Below are 18747 nucleotides of genomic sequence, written 5' to 3'. Positions count from 1 at the left end.
TCACAATAAAATGTTAGCATTCAGCTCAAGTCATCACAGATCTTTAAAGGAACCGTTTTATAACAATGCAGTGAAAGTAACTGGCCTGTTTATTTTTCCCTCATTTCTACGCAAATGCAGCAAAATTAAATTCTTCCCTCTGGAACATTTGGGCAGATGCTTTGACAAATATATTAAATTGAGATCCATTTCAAAGATTTGCTAATCATAGCTTAGATATCAAGTTCATCATCAGATAATCCATTTTCATTCACCTTCAGCCCTTTTTTCTACTTAAAGTGAGTTCCTGTGAAGACTGGTATCCTGGCAAACAGTAACACTGAAAGCTCTTTATTTCTGCTCTCCTAGACAAAGTCAATTCTCGCAGCTGTTTTATGGTAGATTAGTTGTTCTTCATGAGAACTAATGTTTATACCTTAATGTTGTTTCAACATTCATTCATTCCACAAATATTTCTTGTGGGTCAGTCATGTACTAGGCATGATGCTGAGCATTGGTGAAACAAAGATAAGTAGGCCACTGTCCCTGTACTCAGGAGTGCATAGTCTGTGGCAGGAACTCAATATGAGCAGGAATAATTATAATAGAGCTCAGCAAAAAAAAATGCTGTGGGGGGCAGAAGAAGAAATAATTCTTTCAACCAGGAAGGAGGTGTAAAAGAATTAAAAAATGATGTTTTTAGTTCATTGTCTTCTTTTTCCCCTCTGTCTATTTGAACTGGGTCTTCAAAAATGACTAGGAGTTTGGCCAGTCAGAAAAACAGTGTTTTGGGTAGAGAAAGCAGCCTTCGAAAAGAGGTAATATTTAAAACTGAGTAAGTTCTATGAGATAGGAGCACAGGATGTGTGCATTTATTCAACAGTTACTGAGTTTCTGCTATGTATCAGATACTGTGTTTAAGTGTTAGAGATTCAAAGACAGATAAGACACTTCCTGCCTTTCAGGAATTTGTAGGTTAGTCAAGGACAGAGACATCTATATATATATAAAAGCCAAGCGACTTGAACGAATGGTTGCTATGACATGCACTGTGGCCAGCCAACCAGCTTGATTGGGGGCAAGGCCAGCAGGCCAACCTCCTGCGGCTCCTCCTCCCAGCCTGCCCAGCCCTATCAGCCCCAATCGGGGCAGGCTGGCTGGACCCCACCCATGCATGAATTCATGCACCAGGCCTCTAGTAACCATATAATGTAATTTGGCAAGTACAGGAATCCTATATAATAAATGGCTAATATGCAAATCACCCGAACGGCAGAATGACCGGTCGTTATGAAGCGCACTGACCACCAGGGGGCAGACGCTCAATGCAGGAGCGTCCCCCTGGGCCTAAGTTGGCAGGCAATCATCCCTCTCGCAATCTGGGGCTCTTATAGTCTGGGACCCTTTGCTCCTTACCACCCGCCTGCAACAGAGGCAGGAGAGGTTCCCGCCACCACCGCTGTGCTCACAAGCCATGAGCCTGGCTTCTGGCTAAACAGCGCTCCCCCTATGGGAGCGCACTGACTGCCAGGGGTCAGCTCCTGCATTGAGCGTCGGCCCCATGGCGGTCAGTGCGCATCATAGCGACCCATCATTCTGACATTCAGTTGATTTGTATATTAGGCTTTTATTACATAGGATTACTAGAGGCTCACCTCTGCTTTCCTCTGCTTGCTGCTGCTCGCTGCCCCACCACAAGCCGCCCTGCCCCGCCCGATCACCGCCGCAGGGAGCCACGAGTAGCCCTGCCTGCCGCCATGAGCTGCTGCTTGCAGGCCGGGGCCAGGGGTGGCGCCGAGAGGTAGTTAATGGACCTCATGGCGACTGGTCGAGCAGTCGTTCCAGTCGTTGTGCTTATGGTCCCTGTCCTTGTATTATATAGGGTTACTAGAGGCCTGGTACACGAAATTTGTGCATGGCGGGGAGGGATTCCCTCAGCCCGGCCTGTACCTTCTCCAGTCAGGGACTTCTCAGGGGATGTCTGACTGTGGGTTTAGGCTCCATCCTGCAGTCGGACATCCTCGCAATCTGGGACTGCTGGCTCCTAACTGCCCCCCTGCCGGGCTGGTTGCCCCCCAACTGCCCTCCTGCTGGCCTAGTCGCCCCCTAACTCCGGGAGATGTCCGGTCACCCTATCTAATTAGTATATTACCCTTTTATTAGTATAGATTGGAATGGTAAGTTAGGAAGCTAGATTGGAGGTAGATTATGGAAAATGCTTCCTGGAAGTCATGAATGGAATTGGCAAGAGGAGAAGCAGAAAGAGAAGGTTAAGACCAGGTTATAACGGGCTTAGTGCTATGTAGAGCACTGGTTCTAGAATCAGATTGCCTAGGTTCAAATCCTGGTTCTGCCATTTAAAGGCTTTGTAAACTTGAGCAAGTTTCTTTTTTGTTTTGTTTTAATAATTCTTTATTTTTGAAAGTATTACATTTGTCCTCCTTTTTCCCCCATTGACCTTCTCCAGCCCACCCTTGCCCCCCTGTCCAGGCCTTCAGCATCTTATTGTCTGTGTACATGGGTTATGCATATATGCATACAAGGTCTTGGTTGATAATCTCCCTCCCCACCCTTCTTTCCCTGCCTTCCCTCTGAGACTCCTCACTCTGTTCCATTGGGCAAGTTTCTTAACTTTTCTGTGCCTCATAGTAATCCTTTCCTCATTTGATAACGTGAGAATTAAGTACGATAGTATGTGAGAAGTCCTAGAACAGCCTCTTAAGACTCTACCATTTTTGTGTGTTCTATATGTAGTTTAATGGTTCTAATGGTGCGGTTAGAGTTTGTTGTTAAACCAGCCTGTGTTTTCAAATAATTGGGGTTTTTTCCTTGTGATAACAAATTCCAGTTGTCATCTTCTAAGGTAGGTCAGATGAATCTCTTTAATAAATCATCCTGTAAACAATAGTGAGATAGTAATTTTGTCTAATAAATTATCAAAAATATAAAATGTTATAGCCATACCTTCTATTGTCAAGGGTGGAAGAAATTGATATGCTCAGACATTGCTGACAGCATTAAAAGTAGATTAGGGCCTGAGTTCTTCCATCACTGCCTGATAATGTGTTTTTTCCTCATCTCGGAAACAAAAGGATTGCACTGGATAAGCCATTCAAGGTGGTAGAATCATGGTCAGTTAGGATACGTGCCAGCTGGACAGTAATGCCAGCTTTCCCCGCGTTCCCAGAGCGCATCAGAAATAGAGAGGGTCTGTGATTTAAAAATGTTCCTCTGTAGATTCTGATTATTTACCATGTCATCTACATGGAGAACCATTGAACTAGGGCACTTCTAAGGATCCTTTCAACTTTTAATTTCAACTTTCTCTGTATAGTCAGGGAAAAAGAAGCTTTTAAATAGAAAATGAATAAGAAATACTTGAACTTAGAAGCAAAAATAAGTCTGTTCACAAAATTAGGGCACCTCAATTCTATGTTTTATTCAAAATTTATTGTCAGGGAATAATGTAACTAGAGATTCTTAACTAAGAGTATAATAGGTATAAACATTTCCATTGCAGCATTGTCTATAAGAGGGAGGAAATGAGAAACAACCTAAGTGTCAGCAGGGGGTCAGATAAATCAGGCATGATATACCCTAGCAGCAGAATGCAGCCACTACAAAATCTTACTTCCAGCCCTCCAGCAAATCTAGTAGGATCTCCAGTTATAATGAATAAAATCATTTCTAAGCATCTCCATCACAACCACCTTAATCTAAGCCACCACCATTTCCCTGTGTTTGTTCCAGTGCCTCTTCAGTCTGTTTTCACAGCGTAGAAACCATGTCACCTCTCACAGCTTCTCATCAGCAGTACCACAATTTAATTCTGATGCAAACCATCAGAGTTAGGGACATCTCAAATTATGGGTCCCCAACCAAACTGTCCTCACTTCAGATACCAGCCACAAGTTTGGGAGATCCCCAAGTTACCCACACTTCTGACCTACTGGTTATAGATTTAGGGGAGTTCCCATTACTCAGGTTCAGTAGCTCTCTTGAACCATTCATGTACCTATGATTACAGTTTTATTATAAAGGTTACAAATCAGGACCACCCAATGAAGGGACACACAGGGCAGTGTCTGGAAGGGTCCTGAATGCAGAGCTTCCATATCCTCTTCCCATGGACTCAGGATGTGTCACCCAGGAAATTCTCCCAGGCCTTATTGTTCAGAGTTTTTATTGGGGTTTTACTCCTTAAGCATGATTGGTTGAATCATTAGTCACATAGTTGAACTCAATTTCTGGCTCTCACCTATCCCCTGAGGTCTGGCTAGTTAATTTCTTTTTTTTTTTAAGTACATATTTTTTATTTTTATTAATATATTTTATTGGTTTTTTACAGAGAGGAAGGGAGAGGGATAGAGAGTTAGAAACATCGATGAGAGAGAAACATCGATCAGCTTCCTCCTGCACACCCCCTACTGGGGATGTGCCTGCAACCAAGGTACATGCCCTTCACTGGAATCGAACCTGGGACCCTTCAGTCCGCAGGCTGACACTCTATCTACTGAGCCAAACCAGTCAGGGCTGGCTAATTAATTTCACTACTCAAAAGGCTCAATCCTCTAATCAGATGGTTGGTCTTTCTAGCATGACAAAACTACATCATGAGTCATTTTGGCATAAACTCAGGTGTGGTCCTAGGACCCAAATGAATAACAGAGACATCCTGTCTCCCTAGGGTTTAAAAGCCTCCCAAATACCAAGGACAAAGGCCAGTCAAAATCTTTGTTATACAATCTCCAAATACTTAGAAAAAAATCAGAAGTCATTACCATAGCCTACAAGGCCTAGATGATCTGGCCCCCAGCCATCTCTCCAATCTCATCCTACCATTCCTTTTTATTTATTCTCCAGCCATACTGGCCTCCATGCCGTTCCTTAAACAAAGCACAGTCTTCTGCCTGGAAAGCTTTTTCTTTAGATAACCAATGGCTTGCTTCCTTCAGGTCTTTGTTCTAATATCCTCTTATGAAAGAACAGTGGCCGGTGCACGAAATTTGTGCATGGAGGGAGGGTCCCTCAGCCTGGCCTGCACCCTCTCCAATCTGGGATCCCTTTCACAATCCAGAACCACTAGCTCCTAAGCACTCGCCTGCCTGATGCCCCTAACTGCTCCCCTGCTGGCCTGATGGTCCTAACTGCTCTCCCCTCCTGGCCTGAACCCCCTAACTGCCTAACTGCTCTCCTCTGCCGGCCTGATCCCCCTAACTGCTCTCCCTTCCTTGTCTGATCCCCCTAACTACCTATCTGCTCTCCCCTCCTGGCCTAAACCCCCTAACTGCCTATGTGCTCTCCCTTCTTCTCCACACCTTCAGACCCCGGTGCAGGAGTGCTGAGAGCTCTCCGCTGAGGCCCCGCCCCGTCCTGATGCCCCCCTCCGGGCCAGGTGGCACCACAGGCCTGTGTGCTTCCACCAGGGGTGCCGCCGTGGCCCGTCCTGACACCCCACTCCGGGCCGGGCGGTGCCGTGGGCCTCTGCACTCTTCCGCGGGGGGGGGGGGGGGGGGGGGGGCGGGTCGCTGCAACCTGTCCTGATGCCGCAGGCCAGCCAGCGTGCGCCTTGGCCAGGGGGTTGCACTCTGCGGCAGCCTCATGTCCCGGTGGCGCAAGTCCCCACCCCCATCCCCGCCCACCAGCTCCTGTGTGTTTGCAGCCTGGTTGTGACTGTGACACTGTTAGGACCAATTAGCATATTACCTCTATTATATAGATGATTTCCTTACTATTCAATTAACAATAGTCCTCTTTTCTCTTCTTTATCCCCTTGCCCTAAGGCTTTATTCTTCAGTGCATGGTAGTTAACAAATATTTATGGAATTAATTAGTTAATAGATATTTTCTTGTACCTTTTGGATTTTGTGAATGTATCATCTAATAAAAAATAACTTTAAAGAATAAGAAAAGAGGAAATATAAACTTAAATAAAGCAACTTTGTTCCATAAGCTTATGAAATGCCTTGTATCCATTTTTTATATGTGAAAGCTTTTTTTTAATTGATATTCTCAATGTGGAAGCAGAACTAATCCTTTCCCTTTTCTACTCCTTGAAGACTGTGTTATGGAGCTATTATAGCATTTGTTATAGTGAATCCAGTCATGGTCCAAGGAAGCATCAGCTCTGGATGAAAAATAATAAATATAAAAAATAAAACCCGCCCTAACCGGTTTGGCTCGGTGGATAGAGTGTCGGCCTGCGGACGCAAGAGTCCCAGGTTCGATTCCGGTCAAGGGCATGTACCTTGGTTGCGGGCACATTCCCAGTAGAAAGTGTGCACGAGGCAGCTGATCGATGTTTCTCTCTCATCGATATTTCTAACTATCCCTCTCCCTTCCTCTCTGTAAAAAATCAATAAAATATATTTTAAAAATAATAAATAAATAAAACCCAAAAACTGTGCTGCAACTAGCCTGATGCTGAACTGGACCCGGCTCCAACATGGAAAGGAAACTCTGGACACTGGCTAATTGTCAAATCCTAGGCCTATGGAGATGGTTGGCTCTTCTCTTAGTCTGGAAACATTTTCCTCTCTTGGCTTCTAACAGCAGAGTTCTAGGGACAAGAGATGGAACTTTGGGACAAAAAGCGGTGGTTATGGAGGGAGATGTTCACATGACTGAAAAAAATACCTGCCATAGGATTTTAAAGGTTTTTTGTTTTGTTTTGTGTGTATATGTTTTAATAAACAACTTTAGACTTTTTATGTCCTGAGCACTTTTGTTTTCACAGTGACTCACTAATGTCCCTTGAGGCAAGAAAGAAAATACCTTCCTTACTGGTTTGGCTCAGTGGATAGAGCATCGTCCTATGGACTGAAGAGTCCCAGGTTCGATTCCAGTCAAGGGCACATGCCTGGGTTGCAGGTTCAGTAGGGGCCTGCAGGAGGCAGCCTGAGGATGATTCTCTCTCATTGATGTTTCTATCTCTCTCTCCTCCCTTCCTCTCTGAAATAATATATATATATGTATGTGTGTGTGTGTGTGTGTGTGTGTGTGTGTGTGTGTATATATATATGTATATGTATGTGTGTATATGTGTGTGTGTGTGTGTGTGTGTATATTTTTTTTTTTTAAAGAAAGAAAATACCAGTGCTTAATTATGACGCCCAAACTAGCCACAGCACAGAGAGTGGACAAGCAGGACAGGAGTTTATTTCTACAGTTAGGGTTTGGCTGAAGCAGTGCTGTGCAACATGATTGCTGAGAGAAATGCCAGCACTTACCTAAAGCACTTACCCATGACAGAAAGTGAGCAAACTGCTGTTTGGGTACATTCACCAGGGAAGAAGGTGACCAGTCCACCCATCCATCATCCTCCTAGTACCTGGAGGAGCAGCCGGGGCAGGGAGTATAGCATGTTTCTGTTGGCAGTACGAACCAATAATTAGGGTCACAACTTGTTTGAAAACATTCTTTTAGATGATTGGATAAAGATTTAAAGTTAGGTTAGATGCCAAAATATTCCCTGCATTCCTATGGGTGGATATGGCAGCTCTGTTGGCACTGAGCCTTCTTGGCCTCCTTGTGTTTTGTTTTGTTTTTTTATGTTTATACTAGAGGTCCGATGCAGAAAATTCGTGCAAGAGTAGGCCTTCCTTTCCCTGGCTGCTGGCACGAGCTTCCCTCTGGCATCCGGGACCCGGGCTTTCCTTGCAGCCCAGCTTCGTCCGGGAGGTCGTCCAGAAGGACATCCAGTCTAATTAGCATATTATGCTTTTATTATTATAGATTGATTTCAGAGAGAGGAAACGAGAGGGAATGGTAGAAACATCAATGATGAAAGAATCAGCTGCTTCCTGCACACCCCCTACTGGGGATGGAGCCCTCAACCTGGGCATGTGCCCTGACTGGGAATCGAACTTAACTTCCTGGTTCATGGGACAGTGCTCAACCATTGAGCCACACTGGCCAGGTGTTTTTTAATATTATATTCTTGGTCAACTCACTTACCTGTTCTAATTTCCCCTATCGAGATCTTGGATAACAGCTTATTCCGTAGAATACCAAATTTAGATTCTAGGGTCCATACAAACAGCTGTTGTTGCCATTTACGATGACTATATCTTAATAAATCCTTTGTGTCTAATTTTTGCAGATATAAAGAAGTGAATAAACGGAGACCCCGAAGCTTACTTGAGAAACTGCGGTGGGTGACCCTAGGCTACCATTATAACTGGGACAGTAAGGTATTTACATTTTCTTGCTAATTCCATTATTTTCCATTTTTATGGTTCTTGGGCACACATAGTGGGCTTTCTTCCTAGCCAAGCTTACAATATCATATTATCTATTTTCAGAAGCATCTCTCTTATTTAGTCCCTCTTAAAATCCCCTTGATACAATATCTCAAGAGACATGGATAATTTATCAAGAGAAAATTTATTTTTCATATACCCTCACATTATGGTATTTTATCAAAGACTATCAGTGTTTTCTCTAAGTAGGTTTCAGGGATATCGTTGTCGTTTTTTTATACTGTACTCAAGAGCAGTTGTCAATTATGATCTTTATTTCCATTGTTTATTGTTTATTGTTGAGCATTTATTTTCTATATAATATCTTCCTGGAATAAAAGCGGGTCCATATACTTCTGGTGTTCTCATCAATTCACAAAAGGACTTTCAGAATCTAAATACCACTGCCTGCTACATAAAGTCTGAGCAGGAGAGAGATGGGAAAGAATGTCCTAAAATTAACGAAGTCTCATGGTTATGTGTTTTTGCTTTGCTATTGAGGTACAGTTTTTTTTTTCCTGACCTCTGTGCTTCAGAGAATGCCTTCTTTATCACTGGCAGTGCAGTTTCTCTCATCTCAATGAGATATTGCCACCAAGTAAAAAGACTAATTCTGAGAGTAAACTGAATAAAATAGAGTGGAATAGACCACCTTGCTTCTAACCAGTTACTTTCTAAAAGCTCTATAGTTTCAGTCAACCCAGCTTATTAAGTATATTAACTGATCAAAATAATGATGTGTTGCCCCAAAATGTTCATGATATAACTCTTATTTTTAGTGATGCCAAGTAATGGAAAACTAGATAACTTTATTTGAGGAAATGGCCATGTGATTTTTTTCAGGTTACACAACCTGGGTTTGAATTATGCCTTCAACAAGGATAATACCTGCCTTGATGGTAGTTGTGATAATTAAATGATTAATGCCTGTGTAGTGATTACAACAGTGCCTGGCTGTTCTAAGCAGTTAAATGCATTAACACAATAAATGCTAGCTGATAGTTTTTTATATTATTTTTATTGTTATCCTCCAAGAGCCTCAAAGTGGGCCTCGTTTACTAAGAAAAACATGGAGGGAAAATTATCAAAAACGGAGTTATCAGAGAAGAAAGAATAGTGCATAGACAGCTTGCAGAAGGTTCAAAGTCCAAAAGAAGTAATTATTTCATTATAGCATAGGTGATGTAGTGCTAGAATAGCATGATTTATTCATATTTTGAGGCATCGAGTAATCTAATAATGAGCCATTCAAAATATGGATGACTGAATCATATTATGCTAATATTACATGTAAACGGGATGATTTTTAAGTGGAAATTAATCTTATAGCACAGTTTTCTACTTTCCTGAGATCATTGTTTATTTTTCTTATTTTCCCTACTTTTATTAAAGAAATACTCAGCAGATCATTATACACCTTTCCCTTCTGACCTGGCTTTCCTCTCAGAGCAAGTAGCTGCTGCCTGTGGATTTCAGGGTTTCCGAGCTGAAGCAGGTATCCTGAATTACTACCGATTAGATTCTACACTGGGAATTCACGTGGACAAGTCTGAGCTAGATCACTCCAAACCCCTGCTGTCATTCAGGTAAGTTAATTCTGGGGATTTGGTATTACGTTTTATCACCTAATTCTATTTTTAAAAGCATTTTGAACTAAAATAAAATAAAAACATCAAACTTAAAAAAAAAAATGCCTGGACTCTATAATCTTTCACTTTTGGGTATTTTAACAATGCATCATAAGTAAAATTAGCCTAATCCTTTAAGAATCATGGCCAAATTACAGTTAATATTTCTGTTTAAGCCCTAAGCAGTTTGGCTCAGTGGATAGAGCATCGGCCTGCGGACTGAAGGGTCCCAGGTTCGATTCCAGTCAAGGGCATGTACCTTAGTTTCGGACACATTCCCAGTAGGGGGTGTGCAGGAGGCAGCTGATCAATGTTTCTCTCTCATCGATGTTTCTAACTCTCTATCCCTCTCCCTTCCTCTCTGTAAGAAATCAATAAAATATATTTTTTAAAAATATTACTGTTTAAGATGCATGGAGTCTGCCTTTTGTAATGACAGGTATTGTAAGTGTCCATGGAATAGGCAAAGGGAAGGCCATACAGCTAAGTCAGCATCTGTTTTGGAAGAGAGAAGAGCAAAGCACCAAAGCCTGAGCAGTTTACTCCTCTTGTCTCCCTAAGCATAACTTTAAGTTTGTGCAAAGTACTGCCTCTGATTCTAAGAAAGTGCCTGAACAGAATTTTTTTTTAATCTTTATTCAGATTATTACACTTGTTCCTCTTTTTTCTCCCCATAGCTCCCCTCCACCCAGTTCCCACCCCACCCCGGTCCTTACCCTCCCCCCCTGCACTGTTCTCATCCATAGGTGTATGATTTTTGTCCAGTCTCTTCCCGCACCCCCCACACCCCCTTCCCCCCGAGAATTGTCAGTCCACTCCCTTTCTATGCCCCTGGTTCTATTATATTCACCAGTTTATTCTGTTCGTCAGAATTTTTATTGACTTGATTTTTAGATATACTTGTTGATAGATATGTATTTGTTGTCACTTTGTTGTTCATAATTTTTATCTTTACCTTTTTCTTCTTCTTCCTCTTCTTAAAGATTACCCTTCAGCATTTCATATAATACTGGTTTGGCGGTGATGAACTCCTTTAGCTTTTTCTTGTCTATGAATCTCTTTATCTGACCTTCAATTCTAAATGATAGCTTTGCTGGGTAGAGTAATCTTGGTTGTAGGTTCTTGCTATTCATCACTTGGTATATTTCTTGCCACTCCCTTCTGGCCTGCATAGTTTCTGTTGAGAAATCAGCTGACAGTCGTATGGGTACTCCCTTGTAGGTAACTAACTTTTTCTCTTGCTGCTTTTAATATTCTCTCTTTGTCTTTTGCCCTTGGCATTTTAATTATGATGTGTCTTGGTGTGGTCTTCTTTGGATTCCTTTTGTTTGGGGTTCTCTGTGCTTCCTGGACTTGTAAGTCTATTTCTTTCACCAGGTAGGGGAAGTTTTCTGTCATTATTTCTTCAAATAGATTTTCAATATCTTGCTCTGTCTTCTTCTGGAACCCCCATAATTTGGATATTGGTACACTTGAAGTTGTCCCAGAGGCTCCTTGCACTATCTTCATATTTTTGGATTCTTTTTTCTTTTTGCTTTTCTGGTTGGGTGTTTTTTGCTTCTTTGTATTTCAAATCTTTGACTTGATTCTTGGGATCCTCTAGTCTACTGTTGAATCTCTGTATATTATTCTCTATTTCAGTCAGAGTATGCTTAATTTCTAATTGGTCCTTTTTCATATGCTTGAGGGTCTCACTATATTTCTCAGAGGTTTCTAGAAGATTCTTGAGTAACCTTACAACTGTGGTTTTGAACTCTATATCCAGTAGTTTGCTTTCCTCCATTTCTTTCATTTGTGACCTGTTTCTTTGTCTCTGCATTTTGGCTGCTTCCTGTGTTGATAGAGTGGCTTTGTGTGCTAGGTGTCCTATAGGGCCCAGTGGCTCAGCCTCCCTAATTACCTGAGGTGGACACTCTTGGTGCACGCCTTTGTGGGCTCTGTGCACAGTCTTGTTGTAGTTAAGCCTTTATTGCTGTTGGTATCACTGGGAGGAATTGACCTCCAGGCCAGTTGGCTATGAGGACCAGTTGTGTCTACAATGGGAGAACTTCTGTGCTGGAGACACCCTTATGGGGCAGGGCTTGCTTCGGTGGGGCTTTGGCGCTCACTGAGACTGCCCCCTGAGTGTGTCTCTTACGGATTTGAAGAGTTGTATTCTGGATGGTCTCACTCTGACCACTGGGTACACATGCTCTTGGATCTCCAAGGAGGTGCAAAGTCAGCCACTGCCCGAGGCCACCCAGCAGGAGCTACAGAGAGATCTGCAGATTCCTCCTCTTTGTTTGGGGTTTGGAGGTGCCCAGATGAGGCCCAGCTGTGAAGCAGTGCAAGCTGCTGTGGAGCCTTGGGTCTTCTTTTGGAAGCTCTGGGGCTCTCTGACCCAGCTGCAGTTTGTTAGATTGCAAAGGGCCAAGCCATTCATATGCAAAAGCCTCTGTGCACAGCTTGGGTGGGGTTGTAAATTGGGTGGGGCGGGGTCTCAGGGAATCACCAGGGCAGAGCAAACAGCAATGGCTGCCTGTCAGCCCCGCCCCAAAGAGGCTCCAGGGTCTCTGTGTCCCCCCAGCACCATGCAGGAACAATGATCGCTGGAAGCACATCTGAGAGAAAGCCCCCTTCACGTTCCAGCCCAATATCAGACAGGCCAGTTTCACTCCGTATGAGGTATAAATCTGGGTCCCCAGAGTCTCGCCCAGAACTGGAGTTCAGAGCAGTTGGGAGCTTGTATCTCACTTCCGATTGAAAAAGACAACAGCATACCCAGTTGCCAGCCCCTTTCACGTGCACCTCCATACCTCCACACTTCCACACCTCTGCACCTCCTACCACTCAATGCGCTTTTCTCTTTCCTTCTAGTTGTAGAATTTCCACTCAGCCAGCCTTCCCATGGTTCTGGATGATATTCATTTTGTCTTTTAGTTGTAGTTTTGATGTGGTTATGTGCAGCAGCAAGTTCAGGTGTTTACCTATGCTGCCATCTTGGTTGTCTGAACAGAATTTTTTATTATTACCTTATCTTTAAAGTGAACAGGAGTGATAAATACTGTAAAGAACTTAAACACAATAGTTCCCTCTTATCCACAGGGAATACATCCTAAGACCCCCAGGGGATACCTGAAACCACATATAATACCAAACCATACATGTGCTTTTTTTCCCTATACATACATACCTATGATAAAGTTTAATTTATAAATTAGACACAGTAAGAGATTAACAACAATAACTTACAAAATAGAATAATTATAACAATATGTTGTAATAAAAGTTATGTGAATGTGGTCACTAGTTTCAGGGGAGCCCTTGTTGAACTCTTTGTATAGGCTCAGTGCTTTTGGGTGCAACACACTGCTCAACAGAACACATTTTCTGTTCATGACTTCCACCCACAAATCTGATGTCTTTTTCATCTTAACTAAGCACTTATCAGGCATTGTGGCAGCAACTTTTGCAGTTTGAGGTGCAACAACAAAACTAGCACAAAAGTCTTATTCCTTCTTCACTAGTTCACAGATAGATTCATTCTGACTGCATATCTTAGCAACAATTCTTTTTCTTTCCTTATTAAGTCAAGACTTTCACCTTTTCACTTAAAGGAAAGCACTGTATGGCTTCTCTTGGTGTATCTGAATTGCCATCATCACTGCTGTTCTTTGGAGCCATTAGTAAAATAAGTTAGAATGGCATGCAATTTAAAACTTATGAATTGTTTATTGAATAGTTTATTTCTGGAATTGTTTATTTCTAGTTAATATTTTTGGACCATGGTCGGCCACAGATAACAAACTGCAGAAAGTGAAACTGGATAAAGGGTGACTACTTTATTTTTATTGAAAGACTTGAATCTTAAAGAATCATCAATAAAACTTATATGGGTAATATTAAAACTAAATTCTTCCCTCCCTGGCTGGTGTGGCTCAGTTGATTGGAGCATTGTTCTGTACACCAAAAGGTGATGGGTTCAATTCCCACTCAGGGCACATACCCAGATTGTGGATTCAATCCCCGGTCGGGAGTGTACTGGAGGCAACTGATCTATGCTTTGTTGTTTTTTTTTCTCTCTCTGTCTGCCTGCCTGTCTCACTCTGTCCCTTTCTCTAAAATCAATTTTAAAAACAAAACAAAAAAATAAATAAAGTCTTCCCAGGCTGATGGGGCTCAGTTTGTTGAAGTGTCCTCCCCTACACTAAAAGGTCTGTTTTGATTCCCAGCCCAGGCACATACCTAGGTTGCAGGGTTTTTCCCCAGTTGGGGAGCGTTTGATATCTCCCCCCCCCCCTCCTTTCATGTCTCTCTAAAAATCAATGAATCTGTCCTCAGATAAGGATTTTTTTTTTTAATCTCATTTTGCTTATTTAACTGCTTCAAATTTTATTTCTCCACAATTCTGTGGGCTATAAGTCTAAGTAGCAGATCATGGGTTGGTCACTTATAGACACAAGCCAAAAGGGAAGGATCATAGCACAGTTTAAAAAGGAAGATTTTACCCCCCCAAAAAAAGAAAGATTTACAATTAATAAGTATCAAGTTGAAATTATGATTAGTGACAGAAACTTACTGACTTGTATTGTTTTACTTATTTTTTTGTAGCTTCGGGCAGTCTGCCATCTTTCTCCTGGGTGGCCTCAAAAGAGATGAAGCCCCCACAGCCATGTTTATGCACAGCGGTGACATCATGGTAATGTCCGGTTTCAGCCGCCTGTTGAACCATGCAGTTCCAAAGGTCCTTCCAAGTTCCAAGGGGGAAAGTCTGCCCTGCTGCCTAGAAACACCTCCCCCCGCTGTCCTCCCCAGGGACTCGGTGGTAGAGTGCTGCTCCATGGAGGACTGGCAGGTGTGTGCCAGCTACTTGAAAACTGCTCGTGTTAACATGACTGTCCGACAGGTACTGGCCACAGACCAGGACTTCCCTTTGGAACCCATGGAGGAGAATAAAAGAGGCGTCACCACAGAAGGTTTCTGCCATCTGGACGACGTGAAGAGCCACGTAAAGCGAGCAAAGTTAAACCCTGACAGCTGAGACTTGGAGGGGCCATTCTTTTTCTTAGGCAGATCTTAGTGTAAATGACCATGCTGTTGTATTGCATTGACTTTAGCACCAAGACCAGCCAAAAACAGAGACAAGGAAGAACTCATCTTGATCACACTGTTGCCTTGGAACCCATTCTGACTAGTAAACTGACTTCACATACATGCCGGCCTAACCAGGACTGGACCAGACAGGTGTTCAGTCCTGCTCAAGCATAATGTATGTGAGAAGTCCAAGGAGGTGTGACATTCCACAACGGCCTTCTCAGCCCCTGCCATTACCTCTGAGGGAGGTAGAAGTGAGTTTCCATGTCCGTGGAGTCTTTAAATATCTCACATTTTATTGATGGGAAACATAATAGCCCTTCTACCACCCCATCTAGTGATTTTATGATAAAATTATGGTTCCATGAATCAACCATTAGTCTCACTTCATTCTTCCAATTAACATCAAATCTTTTGATCTTCCATCTTTTCTGGCCTTCTTGCTGTTGGCTTTTAAATACAATTTTGTTAGATTAAAAAAGTCCAAGGATGACCTGTAACTCTTCTCCATGATTAAACTTACTCAATTTTAAATTAAAGATCTGTATCTGTCTTTGAGGGTTAGTGTATCTGGGATTAGTTTTTTCTATTTCTAATTGCTGTATTATTATTACTGTTGAGGCCCCCTAGCTGTTGAAGCCCTACCAAGCATGCCAAGCTCACGGCTGGTGGGCCACATGCCTCATTTAAGCGTTTGACATGCTTGCACCATCCTGCTCTGCCCTAAGTATTCTATGGGGCTGTCTCAGAGGAAAGAATATTCCTTGGTGTCCCAGTCACTGCTGTCTTTTTTTGATTGCAGACAACTTGGAAAATACATGAAACTGAGTTTTAATCTCTGTACCCTCACCAACTCAACTTACTATACCCTAAGGTAAATTACTGTACATTTCTTTGGAACACAGCATTTTACCAGTGTTTATGTGTGTAGTGTGCACATGCACAGAAAAGGCTAAAAGGTCTTTAATACATAATATATATATTCCAAATTCTCTATAGTGAGCATAAATTACTTTTTTGAAAAAGGCCTTTGTGATTTGTTTTGTTTTGAGGGTTTTTTTAAAAAAAATATGTATTTTTTTATTGATTTTAGAGGGGAAAGGAGAAGGTAAGAGATAGAAACATCAATAATGAGAGGAATCACTGATTGGCCGCCTCCCACACATGTGGATCGGGGATCGAACCCGCAACCCAGGCATGTACCCTGACCGGGACTCAAACTGTGACCTCCTGGTTCATAGGTTGATGCTCAACCACTGAGCCATGCCGCCTGGGCTTTTGTGATGTTTTGAAGTAAGGCACACACTGAGCTCAGCAGCAGCACCTTTGTAAAGTGTCCACCCACCTTTCTAAATGAGCTCTCATCAGTTTTGTTCCTGTCTGAGTCCCTTTCAGTCTCTGATCTTCCAATTGCTTTAAAATATGTCTGGCTAAGATGGATCCTCTCACCCCTCTTGCTTATTATCTCAGAACCTCTTGCCTGTTTCTAGCACCCAACATCTGGTTTTTCCTAGAAGGGTCCCAGGCCCTCAGTGAGACATGGATGTATTGCTGAACAGGACAGGCTTGGCAGGACTTGGTTCGCCATGTTCTAATATTCCCAGTTCCCTTTTCACTAAAATAAGCTGGTCTTACCCTTTTCTCTTTTCTCCTAATCTTAAAAGGTTGTTGATTAGAGTAGGGAAAAAATAAAACCCTAATACCCTAAGTGGATTCGGCTAAGGCAAATTACAATGGTAATGAGGCAGAAAGGAACCGGGGAATGATTATTGATCTCAGCGTGACGGGCGAGATGAGCTAGGCAGGAAAGCCGCCTCACCTGTTTTCTTCTGGTTACAGTGGGGGGAAAAGGTTACAGTGGGGGGAAAAGCAATGCAATTCTATTTTCTTAGCTTAGGTAGTAAATTTTTATTGATATTCCTTTTGATCAACTATCCTATCCAAATCTGAGCCCTCATGGGGCAGAGTTTGTTAGATCTCAATTTGTTTTATTGGTAAAAACAGAGTTCTTAATAAGATAAAATGATACTGTTGATGGAAAGTGAAATAGAGTGTTATCAGGAAAGCTAAGTTTTAATAATACCCCCAATGCTTACCTGTGTACCTGGAATAAGTCACTCAACTGAGGCCCAGGTGACCTTTTCTGAGCCACAATTACCATTTTTAAGACCCAGTTTGCTCGTCTATAAGGAGGTTTTACCAAGTAATCCTGTATTACGTACCAGCTCTGCAATGCTATCATTCTAAAATGAGAAATTAATCTCAAGAGTTTGGATAAACAGCAAACAAAGCTACCTCCTAGGCAAGATTTTTGGTAAGGAAATCAAAGGATAGGAAAGGAAAACAAAATGAACTTTTTAGGAAAACAACACAAATACCCAGTAAACGTGAAAAGATGCTAAACTCACTAGTAGTTAGGGAAATATACATTAAAGTATGAGATATAAATTTGTACCCATTCATTTGGCAAAATTAAACTACAATCTCTCAAAGCCTCTGTCACACCCTGTTTCTATTCGCCTCACTGTTACTGCACTGGCCCAAGCCACTATAATCCCTCAACTACATTATTGCAATGCCCTCCTAACAGACTTCTTCCATGCTTGTCTCCACTGCCTACTCTCATACTTTGTTCTTAACCCAGTAGCCAGAGTGAGGCTGTTAACACCCAAGACAGATCATGTCACTCATGCTCAAAACTTTCTAATGTCACTCCTCAGTCTGAGTTGAAGCCAAAGTCCTTTCAGTTGCTTGCAAGTCCCTACCCAATCTAACCACCCCCACTCCCACCATTTCCTTTTAGTTCTTTCACCAACTCCGTTCAAGCCGCGTTTCCTCCTTGCTGCACCTCTGAACAGGCCCAGCACATTCCTAGCCAAGCCTCTGCACTAGGCTGTTTGTTTCCTTTACCTAGAACACTCCTCGAGATTTGAACTCATGTCCCTCAAGGAAGGCTCAAATATTGACTATTCCACATCTCAGTCCCACTGGCATTCCTAATTTACTTTACCATATTGTATTTTTTTAATAATATTTATGACAAAATTCTACGTAAGCGATAAAATAAGAAAAGAATGCTTTTTTAAAATTTATTAAAATTATTACATATGTCCCCTTAGAAAATTATGCTTTTTAAGAGAATATGATAAATGATAATTAGTGTTTTCTGCCAGGCTATATATAGGTGCCACAAGGGATAGATGTGCCCTAGTTTTCTAGAACAGTGCCTGGCACATAGTAGTTGCTCAATACATATTTGTTTAATGGATGGATGTCCAGTGATGGTGGGATATGTGAAAATGGGCACTCGTTCACTACTGTGAGAATGTAAGTTGATAAAGCTATTTGGAATGTAAATTTATAAAGCTATTATCAGTGTTTATCTAAATTTTGACCCAGGGATTTTAGGTATTTTCCCTATGGAAATGCCTAAACAGGGACACAATGAAATGTTTAAAAAGGTGTTTGTTATCATGTTGTTCATAATAGTGGAAAACTGGAAACAACCCAAATCTTAATCAGTAGAAAAAGTTATTTGAATTATGTTCATACATTCTATGGAGCATTAATACAATGCAGCCCTTTACAAGAATGTACTGACATGAAAAGGGCTCCAAGATGCACTGGTTATTGAAAAACATAAAATGCAAAATTATATGTATAATGTAAAAACTATGTAAAACTATTATGTAAGTAAAAAAAAAACTAATACGCAAAAACTAAACAAGACTATTTTCTGAATATGCACATACATATTTATAAGTACATGGGGGAAGGATACATCCAAATGTAATAGTGGAAGAAGAGCGATTGGGAGGTGGTAGAAA

The 18747-nt window shown here is 41.9% G+C and overlaps 1 protein-coding gene across 1 annotated transcript in view; it reads left to right on the top strand.

Moving 5' to 3' along the window:
- Window positions 1–18747, top strand: part of ALKBH1 (alkB homolog 1, histone H2A dioxygenase) — a 25683-nt gene extending 6936 nt beyond the window's left edge. Inside the window, exons 4-6 of the mRNA XM_079767832.1 lie at window positions 8081–8171; window positions 9612–9805; window positions 14438–18747. Of these exons, the coding sequence (XP_079623958.1) occupies window positions 8081–8171; window positions 9612–9805; window positions 14438–14867 (715 nt within the window). The 3' untranslated portion in view covers window positions 14868–18747. The remainder of the gene's footprint in view (window positions 1–8080; window positions 8172–9611; window positions 9806–14437) is intronic.

Source organism: Cnephaeus nilssonii, assembly GCF_951640355.1.
Source record: "Cnephaeus nilssonii genome assembly, chromosome: 4".
NCBI lineage: Eukaryota > Metazoa > Chordata > Mammalia > Chiroptera > Vespertilionidae > Cnephaeus > Cnephaeus nilssonii.
Note: the sequence above shows the minus strand (reverse complement) of the source record. Positions and strands in the feature narration are given on the sequence as shown.